This window comes from Apteryx mantelli, chromosome 2 (genome assembly GCF_036417845.1).
Source record: "Apteryx mantelli isolate bAptMan1 chromosome 2, bAptMan1.hap1, whole genome shotgun sequence".
NCBI lineage: Eukaryota > Metazoa > Chordata > Aves > Apterygiformes > Apterygidae > Apteryx > Apteryx mantelli.
Window position 1 is genome coordinate 146744399 of NC_089979.1, and position 21883 is coordinate 146766281.

Consider the following 21883-nt stretch of genomic DNA (forward strand, 5'->3'; position numbering starts at 1 on the left):
AAAGTGCAACAAAGAAAATAGGCATCTCCAGCAAGTGCATGTAAGGTTACAGGTTCTTATTTTCAGGAACTGGATTTTATTGTGCATCTTCCAGAATTCTTATGTGATGATGGGAAACAAACATGACTTTTCACATGCGATCACTAAACATATTCTTAAATCCTGAGTATTTGACTCAACTTCTGACACAAAAATGATAAATAGCAACAGCCACAATTGAAGTCTAGAGGAGATGTAACATGAATATAGAAGACGTGACATAACACTAACAACTGAAAACTCAAGTCAAAGCTTTGACAAAGCTGGGTACTCAAAATTGGCAAAGACTTTTTGCTCTAATCTCTAGGGCCTTCCCTCCCACATGCAGTGTTTGTCAAACACTTGGTTATACTATGTGATAAATACTATGAAGGACATCCACAGGAAAGCGAATAAACCCCATCCTCTTAAAAGCGCTTTGGATACTGTGAATCAAAAGCAAGAGCAACCTCCATACTAAGCATGGTGATTACACATCCATAGGAGCTAAGGCAGAAGGTGCATATATATCTTTTCTTTTACTGACTCTCTGATACTAACCTCATCTCGCCTCTCCCACTTTTTCATAAGCCAGCCCCACTGGAACAAGAAACTGTAGAGATCAGTTCTCTGAAGTTAAATTCTCATAAAATCTTCTTTGTCACTCCCGATGAGTGAGGCACAGATTCAGGGAGAAACCATCTCTTTCTGGATCCATGACTTGTGCACTCTTTCCACCAGAAGCCTAACTTCAGAAGAAGCCACAAAGAGCTTTGCCACACAGAATATGCCATAACAGGAGAATGAATCCCTAAGATACTATGAAGTTGTAGGTTCAAATCTCTCCAAAATAAAGAGGAGCTAAAACATCCCATATCCTGGGCACATGCTCTAAATACTGAAAGAAAAGGGTTCTGAGGTTAGCTGCTTGGATGCTGCCTCAGGTAGGTACTGGCAGCAGCAGTCCAGTTTCCCAGGAAGCATGTGCACACTAGCTTTCCAGAAGTCGACAATCCATTATTGCTACTGTCCTCCTCCTCCCACAATACATCCTTCCTTTGCCCCAGTGACACTCACCAAAGAGAGACCTAAACTTCATGCTGCCTGCCCCATCCTTACTTGGGCATGGGGAACTGAAAAATGAAGGTTTCAGAGCACAGCTATAGGCCTGAGTGTATATGTTCAGGATGGTGGCAATGTCAGGAGCAGCAGCAGACCAGCATAACTTTTATAGTCATAGTAATACACACAGTAACTTGGGAACTGCAACACTAAGCTTTTAAAAGCCTCTGCTTAGGCATCTAGAGAAGCTTTTAACCTTAAAATGGAAGTACTTAAATGATTTGCTCTTTTTAGGCATATACCATCAGCAGGTTGTTCTGCATTGCTCCAAGTCCCTACTTAAATGGTCTAAATAAGATCCAACCTTTGTTTTGACACTGTAGGTTAGAATTACCTCATTCATCTGTTTGTGCATGTACATTGTTTCTGAGAGCAGTGGTATTTAAGATCATAAAATGAGGATTAATAAATGCCAATGTAATCTCCACAGATTGTTTATGAACCCAGATTTAACATACAGTTTATAGAACACAATACTGTAACAAGGCTCTATTTGATATGTGTAGGAGAGAGATGACTGGCTTTACCATTAGCAAATCAGCTAGACCCAGCTTTTACAAACTTATTCATGTAATTAAGGCAGATCAGGTAGTAAGAGTCATTAGTTAAACATTTGTAAAGTACCAAATCCCAGTGGAAGTCTGCAGAATTGAAGTCTTAATCTCACTCTGTCACAGTTCTTCTGTAAAGAGCTTTGCTCATATTAAGTGTATATTCATGCAAGTAGGACTTGTCTTGCTGTACAGTTGGTCAGTAGGTGGGAAGGACACCTGTCCTACTAAGGACATCCTTCCAGTATTACTGTTATAGTAGTAGCTATTAAATTAGGAAAAGACAGCCTAGAGGATGTCTATCATTGCTACTGCAGACTTATCACTGTTTTAAAAGCTGTCCTTTGCATCAAACAACTAACAAAGGCAGTTCCTTTTTCACTAGTAACAGGAGTGAAGTTAATGGCACTGATTCTTGGCCTTTCCTTCTGTAAGCAATGAATGGAAAGGAAAAAGTGTACTCCTATCCATAATAGGCAGAATGGTATCTATTCTTCCATCTGGTGCTCTTTTCATGCTAAAGTCCCTGGCCAGCACTATTCTGCCCTGCAGAAGTTCAGTGTTTGAACTTGTGCCAGAGAAACAGTGTCACAGACACTTTCCATATTTTTACTTTCAATGCACTAGCACACTTTCCCTTTTCCCACCTCACCACTTGACCCTTCTGCCCCCAAATCCTCCCAAAAGTATTCTATGCTCTTACTCAAGCTTTCCCTCTCCCCTGAAGTACGGTAGTTTTGATGCCTTTTGGGTACACACCTCCACCACAGACAATGCAAAAAAATGTTTTAAGTTGGTAGGGCAGAGCAGTTTCCCCTTAGTTGACTCCACAAGCAAGAAAGACACCATAAGAACTTCTGAAGCAGACCCATTTTACAGTGCTAAACCTGGGTTGTAAATCCAGTGTCTGAGAGACTGGGGGTGAGAAGGGGGCAAGAAGGGAGAGCATTTAATCTACAAAATCTTGGGCCATATGACACATGAAGGTGGCAACGGTGTTTCCAGACCCAAACCAGTGGGTATGTAACAAAATGTTCCATGATGTCCAGTGGACTTAATCAAGTGGACTTTCACACTACAGTAACAGAAAAAAAACATAGCAAAGATGAGTATTTGAACTGCACAACCACTTATCACTGATTTTATTCATGGAAAGAGTCCAATTCCCTCCTCCATACATAGCACTGTTTTTCATATGCCATTCCAAAATTGTGGATTTAACTCCCAAGATATAAGAAGTGCTGCTTTTCCAAGCAAACATTAATTCATGATCAACTCCAAGTTCAAATGAATATTAGGATGTGCTAGAGACCTAAAGAGACCAAATAAAGACCAGAGACATTTGCAGAAGAGAGACCATCATGAAAACATTTATTTACATTTCAGCAGTTCAGGATGCAATTCAATTATCAGCACTTTACAAAGTTATTTAAAGCAGGAAACATAGGCCCTAGTCAAAGTCATTTGGGATTTTAAAAAATTTGAAATTCTCCATCTCATTGAGGTGTTTGGAAGTTTGATTTGTTTAAAATACAAACATTTATGTCTATAAGAAGCCTATGAAGCCAAAGCTTCCCTCTACCAATGCTTTCCTAGGTAGCTGCATTTTAATATGTCCAATTAGTTCTGAAAAGGTTCTATGCTTTAGGTTTTTTGGGTTTTTTTTTCCTTTTTTTTCTTTTAATTTTTCCTTTTCTAAAGCCTTTTGCAATAATTGTAGTTATAGTAAAGTATGACCAACCCTACTGGAATAAGATGCCTGAGCACTTAACAGGAGTGTTTCCAACTCCTATTCCATTAGTATTACCTCTTGGAATTATTATCAATGCCACATTTAAAGACTTGCTGTTTCTTTACAGATTCAATAGAAATTGAAGTTTCTTTAATCTCAGATTTTGGACTTTGGGATTAAAGTCCCAAATTAACATTAAAAAAGCTAAAACAAATGCTGAATTTTCTACAAAGCAGACCAGGAAATAGGGCCTGGCTTTTTTGCAGTGACCACAGAATTAAGAAACAGTCATTAGGAAAATAAAATTCAACACTTGTTAAATTTGGCTTCAGTATTAGACAAATGTGAGTTGCTGCTGCCCCTAAATGGTTATTAGTATAACAAAGCAACAAGTGCTTCATCCCTATGTATCTGATTATACAGGACACTAGGTAGAGACTCTGAAGCCACAACTACAGTTATAATAAACACTTTCAAAGAGACAATTTAATGGCAAAGAAAAAACAAGTGTTAGATTCAGTTGTAGCAACTGGTTTGACAGAATTTCTATTACAGCAAATTTTTGCATTAAGATACGTACCCAAGATTTAGGTGTTTGAGCTTCTGAAGGCTGCTAATCTGCGTAGGCAGCTCCTCAATCTGGTTGTTGAAGAAGTTGAGCACTTCTATGTTTCTCAGGTCTGCGATGTTTGCTGGTACAGCTGTGAAAAAGTTTTCACAGTGAAAGACTAATTATAGCAAGCAATCTAGACTGTAGATGCTCTGGTAGCACCTGTCTTTTGTTCTGTTTGTATAATGGCTGACAGTAGAAACAGGGTCCCAGAACACAGCATCTAAGAGCTATTGGAATAAAAGTAGTTCATATTCAGAGAGCCTCATATCTGGAATCTATTTTCACTGCTGACAGCAATCGCTTTGTACTCTTCAGAAAAGAACTGTTAGTGTTGTAAGATATTTTGACTAATAAAAACGCCATTGCAGAGATAGACAAGCACCACAAATGTTTTCACTGACTAAAAAAAGTAGGAGGTATTTCTGTGTCTGTATAGCACCAAATACAGATACGATGCTCAAAAGAGCAGAGCCTAAGATATTTGGATCATTCCATTATTTGAGTCAAAAAATGGATGACTCTAGTAGTTAGACCAAGAAGGTCTTTGACAGCAAAGCTGAAACAGAAGTTCACTCCAAGCAATAGCCCATTCTGCTCACTGCTTAAGTAATCTGAGTTCTTGTCCATTTAAGACTCAAAAGTTACAACTTAAGTTCAACTCTAAATGATGAGCGGTTCAGCCAAGCCAGTTTTTGATCATCTCCCATGAGTGAAGAACTGATCAATACACATCAATGATTACATTACATTAGTAACAGATCAGTGTCTGGTTATTATCTAGAAATAAGAAAAATAACGCAGAAGTACAACATGAATACACCTGTGCAGATAACAGGTTAGAAAAACTATTTCAATTTGCATCTTTTTTCCCCTTAAAGGGGAATTTAAGCACACAGATGAAGTATACATAAGGGAAGGTTGACAAATTGCTTGCACTGAAGCTTGCACCTGTGTTCAATATTCACCTTCGGTCAGTGTTAACTTTGACTGCATCAGAAACCCAGAGAGTGCACATCTAAATAATTGCAAGTTTTTATGACGCCATGATTTTCTTTTATTTGCTGGCATGAGGCAACCTCCATCTTAGAAAGGAGTCAATGTTTACAAAGCAGAACATTATAGTATGTCACATTTACTAGATTATAAGCATAATTACATTGTTCACAATAATAGGATCCCTAACAAACATTCTAATTACACTGCATAAATATTATTCACTATTGAGGGTTATATTCATTGCAGGAGATGTTTAGCATACTTTTTAAAGGCAACTCTGAATATTTAAAAGCCCTTACTTTGTGGTAGGTTCTAACTGGTCCATGCCTGTCTGTCACTCAATGATGGTAAAAACTACATGCCTTCAAAAAGTAAAGGGTAATGTACTACTTCTGCTGTTTCAAATTATTCCCTAACTGAAGTTAACTGAGGATTTTAATTGACATAACTCAGCTGTTTCCAGCCTCAATATTTCACCAGAACAGTAATTACCACTATTAAAATGTTTTCCTTTCAGAAATTAGACTTTATAATCTGACTTTGATGAGATGGAATGAACTGGCAATTAGTATTTCTGCTCTTCTCACAGTGATACTGTGTTTAAGAACAAAAATCCAGAGTACTAGCAAATAAAGGCTTTAGTTTAGTCACAAAACCGAAACAATTCAGAGCCAAATGCAATTCTCTTGAACTTGCATTGCTGATGCAATTAAATCCTGGTCTGAAGGTACTGGTCTTTTAACAGGATGAGAGATTTCACTCTCCTAGAAAAAACAGTTCAACTTAAAGCCACAAGTTATACTAACTGTGATGCAGAACTAGGTTGCGGGACCACGGAAACAAGAGCCCCGCAATCAGGAGGCCAAGCTTACCAAACCTGCAGTCAGCTGGGCTGTCTGTCAGCTCTGTATTTCAATTACTTAGTCTGAACACCATCGCAACAAGATGATCAAGAAATTAAGAAGCTATTATCTAAGAAATTGAAAGTTCTCAAAGTCAACTAAAAAAAGTACATCTTATACCAAGGACTACCATTACAAGGACAGAAAGCCTAAGAAATTTCTCTGATCTTCGTGAGAGGCAGGACTGCAGAAACTGTGAGACTATGGAGACAATTTCTCAGTGCTATCCCAATGCAAAGAAAGCCAGCAGCATGAGACATGCACTTATCCAGTTGAATCAGTGCTGGTTAATGGGCATCCTCCATTCAATCAGTCCCATTCACAGTGGATTTAGTAACCTAAAGGCCTTTGCATTATGGAGATCACTGTTTTGCATATGCAAAACTGTTCTGCATCTGTTAACAAACCACAATGGTGGGGGCAGCAAATATCCTCCAAGTGCCCTGATAGAGTCCAAAGAATAAGTGCTAAAAAGTTGGACTGAGTTACTGAGCTGACTTGCACTACTGACACTCATTTAGTGGACCTGCCCTTTCAAACACCTGTCCAAATGATCTAACAGATTGTTCTCCCCCCAAGAATAAATGAATTCCTAAGTTTGTATCATGTCACTTAGGTCTTAAGTTAGGAGGTGGTGAAGAGAGGAAGAATTATTTCAAGGAAAAATACGAACTGTTTTTAAAGCTATGTCTCTGTCTGGAATAAAAAAGTGAAACTGTCTGGGGAAAAGGTGACAACTGGAGTTCAAGGTAGGAAGAAAGTAGCTTCCAGAGATTTGTTCATGAAGCATTAAAGATTACAGCATCAAAACGATCCATAGCTTAAATGGGTTACTGCAGTTAGTCTCAAATTCTGCTTGGTCATCCCACTTGCAAATATGGGCGAAAGCTTCATTGGCTAGTTTATCAGAGGCTTTTCATTTGGTTTTCTTTTGTCAGGGCAGGGGTGTAAGTAGGTGTCCCTTGTGAACAATAGCAGCTGTGGCCTTGCACACTGTCTGTTAAGTTTCTGATATATCTGTATAATTGCTGCATATTGGATTTTATATTGTGAATCACACTTAGGATACCAGTATATTATTCCTTCCACCATTATTTTCTCCAAGCCATACTAAAAGCTGCATGGGTAAACAGATTGAGAGGAGGGAAAGACTAATAATTTAGTAAAGAATTTGGAAGACATACTTTGTGTCTGTTAAAACAAAATAGAAAATCCCACCCCACTATGGTACTTTTTGGTTTGGATGGAGGGGCTGAAGATATTTGGTGGGGGAGGAAAACATGGAAGAGTAGCTTGAAACCAGGCCTGCAGTAGGAAAGAGAGCATTTTTTCCTGTAACAGCTTATTTTCTGGTTCAACAAATCAGATTCATCTGCAGCATAAAGGTATGCTCTCTTGGATTCAAAGGTAAGAAGACTAAAATTAATTCCCAGACTGGTCTTTTAGCTAAACTGCACAGGTTCAGTATCTTCAGGTCTAAAGATCTGAAAGATCTGATATAGTAGTCAAGAAAAGCTGACTAGGTACATAACATGGTTCTTTGTTCCAAACTTTACATGTCTTAAAGTGTGTCCCCATTGGCATCCTACTGTTACGTCTCCAAATTCTTCCCAGATATATAGCAGACTCTGCCAAATCCTAAGAAATCCATGTTCTGGCACTACTGAATTCCACTCAAGTCACCCTCTTATCATGAGCTGTGAGAATGAACTGTCAGCATCTTGGTTCCATTCAACCCACATATTTACAGTAAGATCCACAGTGTCTTAACAACTCTTTTAAGACCATCTGCTGCCCAGTGTCATTAACAACTAAACTCCTCCTCAGCAAATGCTAGCAAAATTTGGCAGTCCAATGCCTTTGCATTCTCCTGTGAAGCTTCAGTCATATCATGAAGCCCCATTCATATCAAGCCACACCTCATAAAGCCAGGAACAGCTTCCTTCCTCCTGGTCAATACTGGAGATTGCATCCAGTGATTCACTATGACAGCCATAGACTTCACCCTTAATTCAATAGCTCGGTTAAGAAAGAAAGAATCTACAAGCTGCATGTCAAGGAATAAGAAGACCTTCTACAGAGTCAAAATGAGAATTTGCAATTTGTTATGCTTCAAAGGGTTTAAAAACAAATAGGCTCTTTTTTCCCCTCTGAAGTTAGTGGTGATTCTTTAGGAACTAAAATATCATATTCTAATCAGAGGAGCCTTTCTTTCAAGGCAGATTTCCAAATTTTATTCCTACATAAGAAACAGATGTTGAAAAGTTCTGATATGATTTCTGAAACATACACAGGAAGGATTAAATGCTACTATTCAAAGCCTGTATAGCTCCACATCTGAGTATCTTGGATCCGAACCTTAGTTCTCTCTCCACATCCAGAACTGGAAGCTATCATTAGACATCTATCTTGCTTACTTTCCTAGAAGTCTGATGTTGCCCTCTGTTGGGGAACAGATACCAGGTTAGACAGACCTTTTATCTGAGGCAGCGATCATGCAGAGCAACACAGTAACAATGTTTAAAGCAGGCATGGAATTACAAGTGGTTCAGAGGTAACTGCTTCCAATAAAGTAGGGAGTCAGACAGTTCTCATAATAGTATTTTAGCACTGACTGACATTTACATCCAGCTCCTTTCGTACATCCAGCATCTGTGAAAGGAGGAAGATCACAGAAAAAAATGGAAGATGACAAAAGAAGGTATATTAGTATCTGGGTTTTTTTATTTCTTTTCAGTTCCACTCTGCCACTGCTCTGTCATTGATAGAGGTTTTGGTACAATTCCTCTTGCGGTGGCAGAGCCCTTCATACAGCTGAAAATGCACAGGCTTTCTGATAAATTCTCTATTTCTGCAAACAAACTCCAGGATTTTTTCCATTTAAAGCTTCTGTGAAGTACTGGAAAACAAGAATCCTCACAACTTTAAAAGTAAACACACTCAAGTGTTTGCAGGATTAACTCTTCATTTGCTTTTCACCTAAAAGGTAGAGTCTTGCCAGTTTTTGTATTTAGTAGTAACTGATTTACAATACACATCTCAAATTCCTGTACTTGCTAAAACAAAATTATACAAAATTTTAGACTAGGAAACCTAGATTGAAGAAGTGACAAAGGAATGAATAGCCACCCAAGTGGACAACCAAAATAATTCGGTAAAAATACAAGTCTCCATGAGAAAGACAAATGGCATGTAAACTGAGATAAGCATTCCAATTCATTTATATTTTAACCTGGATTTTTCAAAATAAATATTATCATACTTCAGCCTGGAAAACAGTATCTCTAACATTTGCCTATTCATAAAACCATGTACAAGTAAGCTTATTTCCTTCTCAAATATAATTCAATGGCTTCAGAAAAACTCCCACTGAATTCAGTGGATTCTGAATCAGATGTCAAGTGAATTAAGAATTTTAATTATGTAAAATAAGTTTAGTTTTTCTTTGACATCCACATTTTCAGAAATATAAGCTGCAGAGTCGATGGTTTTTTAGAATGTTTCTTTAGCTGATGAACTAATTATGCAGTACCAAGAACATGACATTCAGTAGTATTCCAAATCTTTAAAGGTTCTAGGGGAATATTTATCCAGAAGAGCTATTAAAATAGTACTACTTGTCAGAAAAGAGATTTATATGACTATGCCAGTTTCTCATTAAGCTGTTCCACTTATAAGCTGGTCAAGAGTAATACACAGTAAAGAACTTAATACAGAACTTATAAAGCTGCTGTTAGTCCTGGTAGTCCAATGTAAATCCAAATTTAGTTTCCCCCCCCTCCAAAAGCATGAATGTACTTTTTAAACCTAAAGTAAAATCTGATGGTTACAATATAATACACCCAATTCTGCAAGCTGTTATTAATCCAGTTACTGTCAACAGGAACCTTCCATGAGTAAGGACCCCTTATAGTAAAGGTCACAAAGACATGAAATGTTACTCACATTTCACGGGGAAGGAAGAATTTAAAATACTAAATATATAATGCATTCTGTGCACCCAGTATAACTGTATTCATAGAGCTGGAGTCATGTTTAGATTTATTTGACAAGGATTCTCCTACTGAGAGAGAAGCAATCAACTCCAGCAAAATGAGAGAGGAATTAGCAGGAGAATACAGTTTTTGTTTTAAATATTCATAGGTGTGCTGACATCATACTTGGCAGTTAAGAGAATCCTCTTCCCAAGTGAAGCATACAGCACTTAATTTACACATCATGTAGTTCAAATTTCCCCTTTTGCCCTCCCTCCCCACTCTTCCAAAGATGAATACTAACCTCCTTCACATTGAAAACATTAAAAACAAACTTGTCTCCTCAATCTTCAGCTCTTTCCAGAAATCAGCGGAGTTCTTTTTTTACAATTATCCACAGAAGCACTGCAGTTACCAATATGCTCTTATGAACATGTTTCTCCAGATTATACTATAGCTGACTGATCTGCTACTGTGCTAACAAAGCAATTTAATCAATAAACAGTTTTAATTTAGAAGCCAGAGTCTAAGGAGAAATGCTGTGAGCACAGGGAAAGCAAATAACAAATTGGGAATGAAGTGGCATCTAGTGAAGAGCAAGAGAAAGGACAAAATGCATACTGGTCTCTGAGAAGAATGCTTAAGATGCACGTAAGAGTTTGGAGAGAAAAAGCTAGGAACCAGGGACGGAGGTTAGAAAGGTTTGAAAATACACCATCTAACAGTAAGGAACTGCTACCACACCAAATAGCTTATAAAAGTCTGATTTTATAGCAGCAAGGGATAATACTATTTGAGGGTGGGTGGGTATGAAGATATGGATATAAGGTTGTCCCCTCATTTCTACATGTAATCCTGAAGAAACCAGAATATTAGCCAAGCTTTTCAAATGAATTTGACATGTAAGCACTTTTAGTGGACCACAGCATTTTCAGCTTTAGTAATTGTTTTGTGAAGAGTGCACAGTTCAGCCAAGGTGATTTACTATTTTCTTTTTATGCTAGAAGAAAAATTGTGTGATACATCATGCAAAAAAGTTGAAGAATACAGGCTAGATTTCCTTGTTACAGGTCAGATCATCTATATGCATTGATATTTCAACAGCAGGGAATGGCAGCTGGTGGTACAGAATGAAGTTGACAAAAATAACTTCTGCAGGACTGAAGAACTTTAACTAGTAGTGTTAAACTGAGATTTATTAAGCTTCCACCAAATACAATTACAAATGGTCTCACTAAGTATCCATGAGACTTTCAGGTGGATAGTTGTTTAAGCATGTTCTTTTCAGAGTTTCACACAACTGCACAACATCGGGCTTCAATTAAATGAAACTAGTTGAAGCTCAGCATCCTCACCTTCCCCTCTGTCAGTATTCTCTTTACTCCAGTCCAGACAGCAGAACAAATAAAGGTCAGACCTCACAGGTCAAGGTCACTTCAGCTTCTTGCTCAGGAATATATACTTACCTGCCTAAAAGAAGCTTGCTTAAAAAACTCAGCTTTCACTGTAAGAGTATCTAATAAGTAGTCCACAATTTTTAGTCTGCTTTATTGTGCAGTTTTACACTGTTTATATCACTGAAATGCCTGTAAGAAGTCTGACTCCTGCAGGACTGTTTTGCACTGCTACTTGGGTCAGCTGACTTCTTCCTGCCATTCAGCATCATGTAGGCTGCCATGCGGCCACATTTCTCAGGGAGACCAGTCATCTCAACATGCAAAGGGAAGGGGCAGCAGTAAAGCTCGCTGTTCAAAAGCGACATCAGCACACGTATGCACATGTGTTGTTCTTATTTCAGCTCTCAGAGCTGGAACTGAACTCAGCGCCTTCCTGTTTTGGGCTCCCTACACTCACAAAGCAGTACTTAAGACAGCTTCTTTGAATCTCTATGGTATACAGTTGCCCTTGTGACTGTACAGTAACTGGTTCCAGCCTTCAGCTAACCATACTTTTTCAGTTTCCAGGTACAGACAGATATTCCTCATAGACAAGAAAAAACACGTTACAGCAAACTGCCCATCCTCGGATAAAGATCAGAAAACTATTTCACCCTACGAATTTTGTTTTACAGCATTTTTGATAGAGGGCACCAATGGTACAGTATAAGAGGCCAGATGGATCAGCGATCTGAAGGGAAACACTATAACATTATCCACTTCAAACCAACACACCTGGTTACTAGAGTAACCAGAACACCACACATAAAATGGAGACCAAGAAAAGAAAAAGGAAGGAGTAGGCATGAGGAAAAATTACACTGGAGTATCTCAAAGAGGTTAAAAAGTGGTCAGGAAAGAGCAAAGGACAGCAACCCAGAAGAAGGAAGATGACAATAGAACATGACAACAGGTACTAAATGGAAGGTGTCAAAAGCAAGATAATTGCTCCCAATCTCTCATCATTCAGTCATTTGATGACATTGGGCAAAGAGTCAGAGCAAATTCATAAAAATAGTCAGGAGAGAGTTATGAATAGCAGAGAACTTTTGAGAACGTTTAAAGGCAGCACAAGACTATGGTGAAACTAGCAAGTACAGGATCATCTAAGGCTAAGGTGACCGAGGAGGATAGCAAAACTAAGATACTGTTTGCCTTTTAGGTGGTGATGAACAATTGCTACTACAAATGAAATGAACAGCTAAAGATATTTAAACAGTGACCTCTAATGGACACATCACATAATACCAGTATTTCTGGTGAGAGCAGAAATACTCAAGGACTCCAACTATGACCGCACATTGGTGCAAAAGCCAGAATCTCTGAATAGATTCTTCAAGTGATTAGTGATCGTTATTCTAATAGGCAGATAATTCAAATAATTTTATTACAGTAGTTACTCACAAGCTATCAACTGCAACTTACAGCATATCCCTATAATAAGTGAAAATAAAACACATGAAGTTAGCAGCATAACAATTGTGTATGCATGACCAACGCTCAGTTTTAAATTATAACTGTTGCCAATGCAAAAATAACCCTTAACATCCCAGCCTGCTTTCCAGTCACATTTTCCTCTCCATGCAGTACAGGGCTGAACTGCAGTTAATCTGAAAGCTCTTCAAGCACACTTTCGGTTCATGCTACAATACAGGGCTTTTAATTGTTTAACTTCAACAGCGTACCAAACAGTGACTCTATTGGATGTGAAGTTATTTTCATACACTGTAGGTAACTGAAGAATACCTTGAGTTAGCACAATGGTCTGAAGTCTAAAGCTTCAGTACTAATTCACACTTTGTGGCAAAACAGTTCACAACAGCTGCTCTGTAATGAAAAAAGCCAGGTAAGGCATAAACCATAATATACATGCTCAGTCTTAGATGTTTCCTAAAAAAGGAATTTTCTTTATTGCTAATTCCATTAGAGCTCACTTACAAATCTAATGGCATGAAGACACCAAAAAGCAAAGCCTAATCTGTCCTGCTGACTTCAGTTTTAGCCTATAAAGGTACCTTCTTTCCAGTCAGAGGCAGCCACTTTGTTTTCTAGTACACCTAATTTTTTAAAAAGCTAAGCTCTCAAAATCAAAGCAACATGAATGAAGATTTGTCTACTCCAATAAATAGAAGCTATACCCAACCTTAATCATAGCTGGGAAGAAACCCACACCCCCTCATCTATTATATTTTCCCTCCCAGAGCACCAAAATATGTTGCTTGAAATCACTTGCTGCCAAGCCCCAGAGTAGAGAAGACAACCAGTCCTTTACAATTTCCTCTCCCTGCTCTGAGCTCCCTTGGACATGCCTTTCTTCTTCAGTTCCTAACATCTCTCCTCCAGAACTGGCATGAGACCATGAGCTTTAGCCAAAGAGGTTTGAACAAAATAGGATGTTTGATTTCAAGAATTTCTACAAGCAATTCCTGGATGCAAAACTTCAAAAGCCTCATGTAACTCCAAATTGTTAGAAACAACTTGAGTTACAATTGTTCCACAAGAATTCTTGGAAACAAATTGCTGTTGGAAACAGCAGAACATGCTACTGGCACAGCCACCCCAACAACCATGTCTGGTACATCCACCATGCAGCAGCAACCTAAGAGGAAGAACACTGGGTGGCCCTGCAAAACATGCAAGTCTACACTGACACTTGAGTTTCATTTGCCACCCCGCATAGGGTTGCCAGAGAGAACAAGTAGCCAAGGCAGTTTCCTTTTAAGTCTGTAGCAAAAATCCCGCTTAAAAACTTAAGAGTAAAGCAGTCCTAAGTAGGAGTGCAAAAAACTTAGTAGAATGGAGATCCATAAAGATATTAGTGTTGCACAGAAAGCGTGAAACAGTATTTGCAATTAGCCAGACTGATCAAACCTGGTTTCTACAGGAGCATGTCCTGTGGCTCTAACTCCCTCCTTCCCTCTCTAGCACAACAATCCTAATTCCCTACCATTATTCATGTCCCTATTAACAACCCCAAGAGCAGATGAACGCTACCTATATACCACTCAGCTCCCACCAGATCAAACAAAGACAACTTAGTTGCATCCACCCAAATTAACCCACGACACTGAAGGACTGATCCCTACTACTCAGTCACCGACTTCCACAGATCTGAGGAACTTTTATCAAGGACTTTATTCTGTTTTCAATTTGATGTTAGCCAATGGATTCAAAAGATGCTGGGTCAGAGCAGACAACTTATGCAGGCTAAGTGCATAAGCCCAACTGTCTTTAATTTTGCTTCTCAGCAAAGTTTGGCTCCAAATGATGGAGCAAAAAAAAACCAAAAACCAAAAAACACAGTATAATATATAGAGATAATTGGCCCATGTGTCTAAAGTAAGTTGAAAACAAAGACAAGTACTCACTTTCTCCCTCTACTTTCAACTGATTTGTCACTCAAGACCCTAAAATGGGATCATACCAGGCTTCCAAGCACTTATGCAACAACTGGCTCAGCAAGACTGCAGAATCAAAAATATTCAGCCTCCCTAGAGTTTTTGCTTCTGATTTTGAAGCTGTTCAGAAGAAAAAAACCCCACGAAGCAGCAAAAGGAAGAACTGAAGCGCTTCAGAAGTAACCTGGAACAGAAGCAGCAAGTTCAAGATTCCTTCATTAGCACAGCACTGGACAGCTGAAAAAACAGCAAAATATACTCTAAAAAAGTCAATGTGATTTGAGTGGGCGGAGAGGAACCTCATGAAATTCAACAAAGGGAAGTGCAGGGTCCTGCACCTGGGGAGGAATAACCCCATGCAGCAGTACAGGTTGGGGGTTGACCTGCTGGAAAGCAGCTCTGCTGAGAAGGACCTGGGAGTGCTGGTGGACACCAAGTTAAGTATGAGGCAGCAATGTGCCCTTGTGGCCAAGAAGGCCAATGGTATCCTGGGCTGCATCAGAAAGAGTGTTGCCAGCAGGTCGAGGGAAGTGATTCTCCCCCTCTACTCAGCCCTGGTGAGGCCACATCTGGAGTACTGCGTCCAGTTCTGGGCTCCCCAGTACAAGAGGGATGTGGCACTACTGGAGCAAGTCCAGCGAAGGGCCACAAAGATGATTAGGGGACTGGAGCATCTCTCTTATGAGGAAAGGCTGAGAGAGCTTGGCCTGTTTAGCTTGGAGAAGAGAAGGCTGAGAGGAGATCTTATCAATGTGTATAAGTATCTGAAGGGAGGGTGTCGAGAGGATGGGGCCAGACTCTTTTCAGTGGTGCCGAGCGACAGGACGCGAGGCAATGGGCACAAACTGAAACACAGACACTTCCATCTTAACATGAGGAAAAACTTTTTCACTGTGAGGGTGACAGAGCGCTGGAACAGGTTGCCCAGAGAGGTGGTGGAGTCTCCTTCTCTGGAGATATTCAAAAGCCGCCTGGATGCAATCCTGTGCAATGTGCTCTAGGTGACCCTGGTGGAGCAGGGGGGTTGGACTAGATGATCTCCAGAGGTCCCTTCCAACCTCAGTGATTCTGTGATTCTGTGATTCTGATAAGGAATGATTTACAGACAGTGCAAAAGCACTAGCAGTGTGAATGGCATACTAATAACATTAACTAAAGCATGCCACAAAAATATTCCAAGCAGTATGATGGATTTAATAGTGTCATCCTCATACTTGTTAATGAAACTTTGCTTACTTTTAATAGATTTGGCTGGCAAGTATGAGATATGGTTACATAAAAATATGCATATCCACTTTTTACATATATTTATTCTTCCAGATAGACATATTTACTCTAAACAGCAGAAAAAACAGCAAGCAGAACATTCATTTAAATGGCAGAAAACTGTAGAAGATGCTAATATGACCTTAGTGTAGCATGTCAAGTGTCACTGCCACCAGCTTCCTAGTCATTTTAAGAACAATCTGCTAAGACAATTAACTACATTGCACAAATGATTAGGTCAAGCATGTCAAATATGAGAATATGAACTTGAAATTTAGCCTTTAAAAGATGTGTGCTGTCTGTTTAAATGTCTACATCACAGTTTGTGAAAGAACAGTAAATTCCTCACAAACCTTTATGAGTTACTTTTCAGGAAAAGCAGGTTTTTTGTTTTTTTGTTTTTAACCTTTCTATAAAGAAACCCAAACATCCCAATTAGGTAGGTTGACAGTATCCCTTTTTGAGGGAACAGATACTTGCTTCCATATTCATATACCCTACTGATCTAAGTGCTACTTTCTTCTAAAGTAGCAGATAAAACTTTTTTAAAAATACTTTTAATGAATCACAGTTTTAAAGTAGTGGTAGTCCAAAAACTGGTATTTTGAAAACACTGCTTTAAAAAACTGGAGCTGTCTGGATTTTTCTTGAATAGTTGAAATTAACCTGAACACATCTTTCTTGAGCACCCCATGTTACCATAGGTTTTTCACCTTCCAATTGGGCCTTCAGCTGAAGGCTTCCAACTATGACATGGGTTATTTATTTAGCTTTCAATTTTGGCATTCATGCTAAAGTATGCCATGCTCTCCAGGTTCAATTCACAGACAGCCAAGTGTTCTTTGATCAAAGTTTCCTTGCAGGAGTTTCACCTGCCTTTTCCTCAGACCAAGGTAGAGGTCTGCTCCATGCCCCAGCCAGTTGTCTGCTCAGCTAAATTCACCCCAACTGCATTTAATATTTGTAATGTGTCACATACAAGAGGTGATTAAGCCCTTGGAAGTCTATTAGCTTTCAAGACTTGTAGGTTTGTGGGGTTTTTTAATTTTTTTTTTTTTTATTACACACCCCAGAGAAGGGAATAGTAAAGTTTACCAAGAGTAATGCTTACAACTCAATCCTTGAGCCACAGGTAAGCAGTCATTCAGACAGTATAAAGTAGAGCAGACAACCAGCACCTGAGAGAAGGTCCGCCTGGCAGCACTAGGTGGCATTCATTTAACCCAGCTTTCTTTGAGTACTCTGACCTTCTCGCACAGGCATTAAATAGAGATGACCAAAATGAACTGCTATCTTAAAGTGCCCACAACCCTTCAACAACTGCAGAAAAAGCCAAAATGGCTAGATATAATTAACTGCCTAGCTTTTAGACAGCTCAAGTTCAGAGACAGGCATCCCCACTCAGCAGGTGTACCTTCTCTGGAAGAAGAACAGTGACCTGAGGGAAAATAAGAGCTACCAGACTGGGCCAGACTAAAAATCCCTCCAGCCCAACATCCCAACTCCATCAGTGGCTAATAACAGATGCCGCATAGCAATATGACCAAGGCAAACATACAGTAATACTTTCCCAAAACACTCCCTTAGCTTCCAGCTATTTGCAATTCCATGACCTTGTAAACCTGACACGGTTTGTGCATTTAATGCATAAAGTTTTCCTTTCCTGACTTTACCATGAATTTGCCCATCAGTCACTATTTACATGATACTTAGCTGGAAACTGCTGGCTAAACTTATAATTAAATTGAGAGTTCTTTGGAAACTGTTACAGGGGCAAAAACAAATAGCAAGATGACAATCTAGACACCGTACAAAAGCAGGGCTTAGAATAGCTACTTCATATTTCTCATAGTCTTTCACATGCGGCCCATGCTTTTATCTATTTCACACTACCACTTCAAACCCTTTAAGCCACACATTAATACTCAGTAAACCACCTCCAGAAAAGAGGAAGTATTCACATGGCAGAATCTAAAAATATATTCATTTTTCCCCCTCAATCTAAACTCTATTCAAATGCCCAAAGCCTTAAGCACAAAGACAAGCTTTTCACATTAATGCATACATTTTAAATAACAGATGCTATTTTATAGCTCATCCAGAAAAGTTTAAAGAGTTGGATAGTTTTCTTCCCCGACCTCAACTTGTAAAGCATCTCTTAGGGATAGCTTGATATACACTACAGCACTTGCCCAGTCACCTCCTCCAAGGTACACATCCTCTTTGGTAGCTCCATTCCCCCCTACTCTTAAAAAGGTTCCAAACAGAAAGGAATGGTTGAGACAGAAATCCACTGGCACAAGCAGAGAGCAGACAGACAAGCAGAAAGTCACCAAAACCAATACTTTTCTTCTATGTACAAGAAGCACTGCAAAAGGGATCAGATGAAACTTGATGCTTTTATTTCAACAGCCAAGAAGCAGGAATTTTTGCACAAGGTATGGCCAGGTAATGCTGAAGCTTTCTACTACAACGAAATCATTTCTTTTGCCTCACAAAAGTCAGTTTGATATCTCAGCATGTTTATGCTGCTCTCATGACATGAGATTCACCAACACCTCACTTTGACTTCTTCAGTACGGGACAGTAGCAACCAGATAGTAATAGCAGAAGGTGCTGTGTACAGTACAAGCAAGAGACTATTGCTCAAAAAGATTTTTCTTGACGGAAGTAGACTGCTTGGCTTCTTTCAAGCCGGAAGACCACATCCAGTTGGCCTCCCTCACATAAGCTGGGTTATGAATATAATACAGTCACAGTCAGGTGGTAATTTTTTTTCACTTGTTTCAATTAAATGAATTATCCAGCTACTAAAAAGCAAGCCACAACCTTTTCTGAACACTTGAAGATGAGTACTTCATAGAATTGTGGTATGGAAAGTATTTTTTATTTAACAGGACAAAGAATTACAGATCTTATTCTGGTATGTGGCAGACTTGTACTGAAGCTGGAGATGCATGTTGAACACGACTGCTAAGTCGCATCTAAGTCACATCCTCCATCTATTTTTTATGAAGCAATTCACCAACAACCCTTTCATGCTCTTATCATAAGTGACATTCTGCTCTACAGAAAACAGACTAGCAGTGGCAGCTTTTAAGTACTGCTCAACTGCCTGCAATGAAGTCAAAAAATAGAAGTATACTTACTTGTAAGCTTGTTGTGACTGAGAACCAGCTGTGTGATATGAGACAAGGTAACTGTAAGTGAAGAGAGAAAAAAGTTAGTTTATGAGCAGACATGGCAACTCAGAGCTTATATCTATTTCAGCTAAAAAAGATGAGTTATTCTCTACGCTCAAGTTGCACCAGATTCATATCCAATATCACAAAAAACAAGACAAGCTCAAGAGTTAAGGACATATCTGGCCATTCCTCTGTCCCTTTACTTTGTCTCCACTACTATAGCAAGTACAATTTAAACAGCAAGTACTCTTTCCTCTCAGCAGAAATCTGGTTTTATTCACAGCATACTTCTATACAATACATATAGAAACATCTTTAATTTCTACTTTTTGAAACCTTCACAAAGAAAAACTGATACATACTCCTCTAGAAACTACATGACTGCCCTTCCTAGGCAACTTGGAACTTTCCCTTCCTCAAGGATAGCTGTAGTGTCTGTCCCTCATCACTCATAGCTTTCTTCAAGCAATAGACACTGCTACAGTTAGTCCAATTCCAGAGATACTGTTGCCTTAGGAAACTGCAAGATCCGGGTGAGCACTTGTGAAAATTGGCCATACCAATCAATGCTAGGACACAAGTTGGAGAAAACAGCTTGGGGAGATTTTCCCTACTGATACAGTAATCTGCCTGTATACAGTTTAAGCTAACCCTTAAAAGCCCGTAACTTACCACGGGCAAATACAATCTGACAGCAGAATGAAATCAGTAACTCGGAAAGGCAGAAACCAAACAGACAGTTCAGTGTAAAAATGCATCACCAGAGGTCCCTATGTGACTGCAGGCTGTGGAGGAAGGAAGGGCAGGGAGGAGAAAGGAAGAAACAGTGTACCCACCCTCATTTCTCTCAAAACACAAGCACTCTTAAGTTTGCCTGCAGCAACTCCCTAAGTAGAGCAAGGACAAAGAAAGGGGCCCACAGAAAGGCTGTAAGAATATTAGTATAAAAGCTGGCACCAAGAGGCAGACAAGTACAGCAGCCACACGCAACAGCTCTAAGCTTTAAAACATAAAAGCACTTTAGCATCAACATCTAAACCATAAGCAACCACGAACACTTAAACTATTAGTTATAGATATATATCTAAATATATGAATACAACTTACACAAAAAGAATTGAAGCAAGATGATGGAAGACAGCCATTTGTGAACATATGTTTAAATATTCCTTAAACAGCATTTATTTCTCTTGCCTTATGATTTTAAATATTTGAAATAATCGGTGAAAGTCATTTTTTCCAGAGACCCTTGATATCCAGGCCCAGCCAACAGCAGCAAAACCATTCCTAGAGCAATCAGTCTGTTTGCATCCAGAGATAGAAAGTGTCCTAGCCAGACACCTCCAGGTCCAAGACAACCTAATCCTCATCAGAACCAGATAGGGAAACAAGTGTACCTTAACATAACCATACTGAGTTACTTTGTATCCTCCAGTTTTGACTCTATTATATATCAAAGCAGATAAATAGCACAAACTGACAAAAGAGCTTTAAGTTACAATGCAGGGGAAAGGTATTATCTCATTTTCATGCAACATTAAATCTTGACAGCAGCTTTCAGAATGATTTCACTTCTCTCAATTTCTGCTTGTCCCAACAGTTATTCCCTGTTAGAGCCTGCTATTAGCTATTAGTCTTTCAGATACAGGCTAAAAATTCTCAGTTCCCACTTCTGAGTCACTTATGCAGAGCAAGCTATTTCAAGCACCTTTCTCTGAACTCTTACTTTACTTTTAAACTGACATCAATTATCTTTTTCTGTATTTAATTTAAACAACCAAGTCATTCCAGAGGCTTTGTCTAGATTCACCAGCATCAACAAGAAATCAGCCTTGTTCCACTGTGTGTACAAGGAGCCAACGATTTTCCTACTAGGAGACAGAGTTACCTACCCTGGCCTGACCTGTTTCACACACATACAGGTGAATAGATAGTATTTTCTTCATTATAATTTAAATGTCTTCTGTGCATATCTAAATAACCTCCTTTTATCCAAAAGGCTCCTACCGATGTAGGAAGAGTACAATCAGTCAAGTAATATTTTGCCAAGCCACAAATAAGTCCTAGATGATCAAAGCAGCAGCAAAAGCACACAGCACACACCAAAGACTTGGCTCAGCTCTGTACTCTCAGTAACTTCTACACTGGCAACAATGAGGACAAGCTATGTCATCATACCTTTACAAATTGCCATGTATGTATTTCAGGCAGCTCTGAACATTAAGGATACCGTGAGCAATGCCTTTAAGGTTCAGCTCTGTGGAGCACTGGACTCCACAGGGTCTAATGTTTAGACTGGCAACAGAACCACAAGATGGCATTCTAGCTTTGTTTTTGAAGATTTGGGATACAGGAACTTTTAGAAATTTCTCCTTCTCCCTGCCCATGGCAGAAACCTTGGGAAGTGAAGATTTAATCTTTTTAATGTGCTTTTCAGAAGAAATACAATTTTGATCTTCAATACTGTTCACAATGTTGCTTCCACCTCACCTTAAGATCTGTTTTTAAAACTGAGAAGGTGCATTTAAAATGTAAATTAAGTCCAATTACCACAATCTCATCACCATACTAAAATGCAGCACCTCATCAAGAGCACGAAAGACAACTGAACTCCTAAGAGGGAGAACCTCTGCATCTCTGCTGCTAGACAAAGTTCTGCAACATGAACACCAAATTGCACCTACGCAGAG

General features: G+C 39.1%; 1 protein-coding gene across 1 annotated transcript in view; it reads right to left on the reverse strand.

The window, feature by feature from the left end:
- RSU1 (Ras suppressor protein 1) overlaps window positions 1–21883 on the reverse strand; it is a 112813-nt gene that overhangs the window by 82745 nt on the left and 8185 nt on the right. The window contains exons 3-4 of the mRNA XM_067291762.1: window positions 19158–19208; window positions 4004–4124 (exon numbers count right to left, since the gene is read on the reverse strand). Coding sequence (XP_067147863.1) covers window positions 4004–4124; window positions 19158–19208 — 172 coding nt within the window. The remainder of the gene's footprint in view (window positions 1–4003; window positions 4125–19157; window positions 19209–21883) is intronic.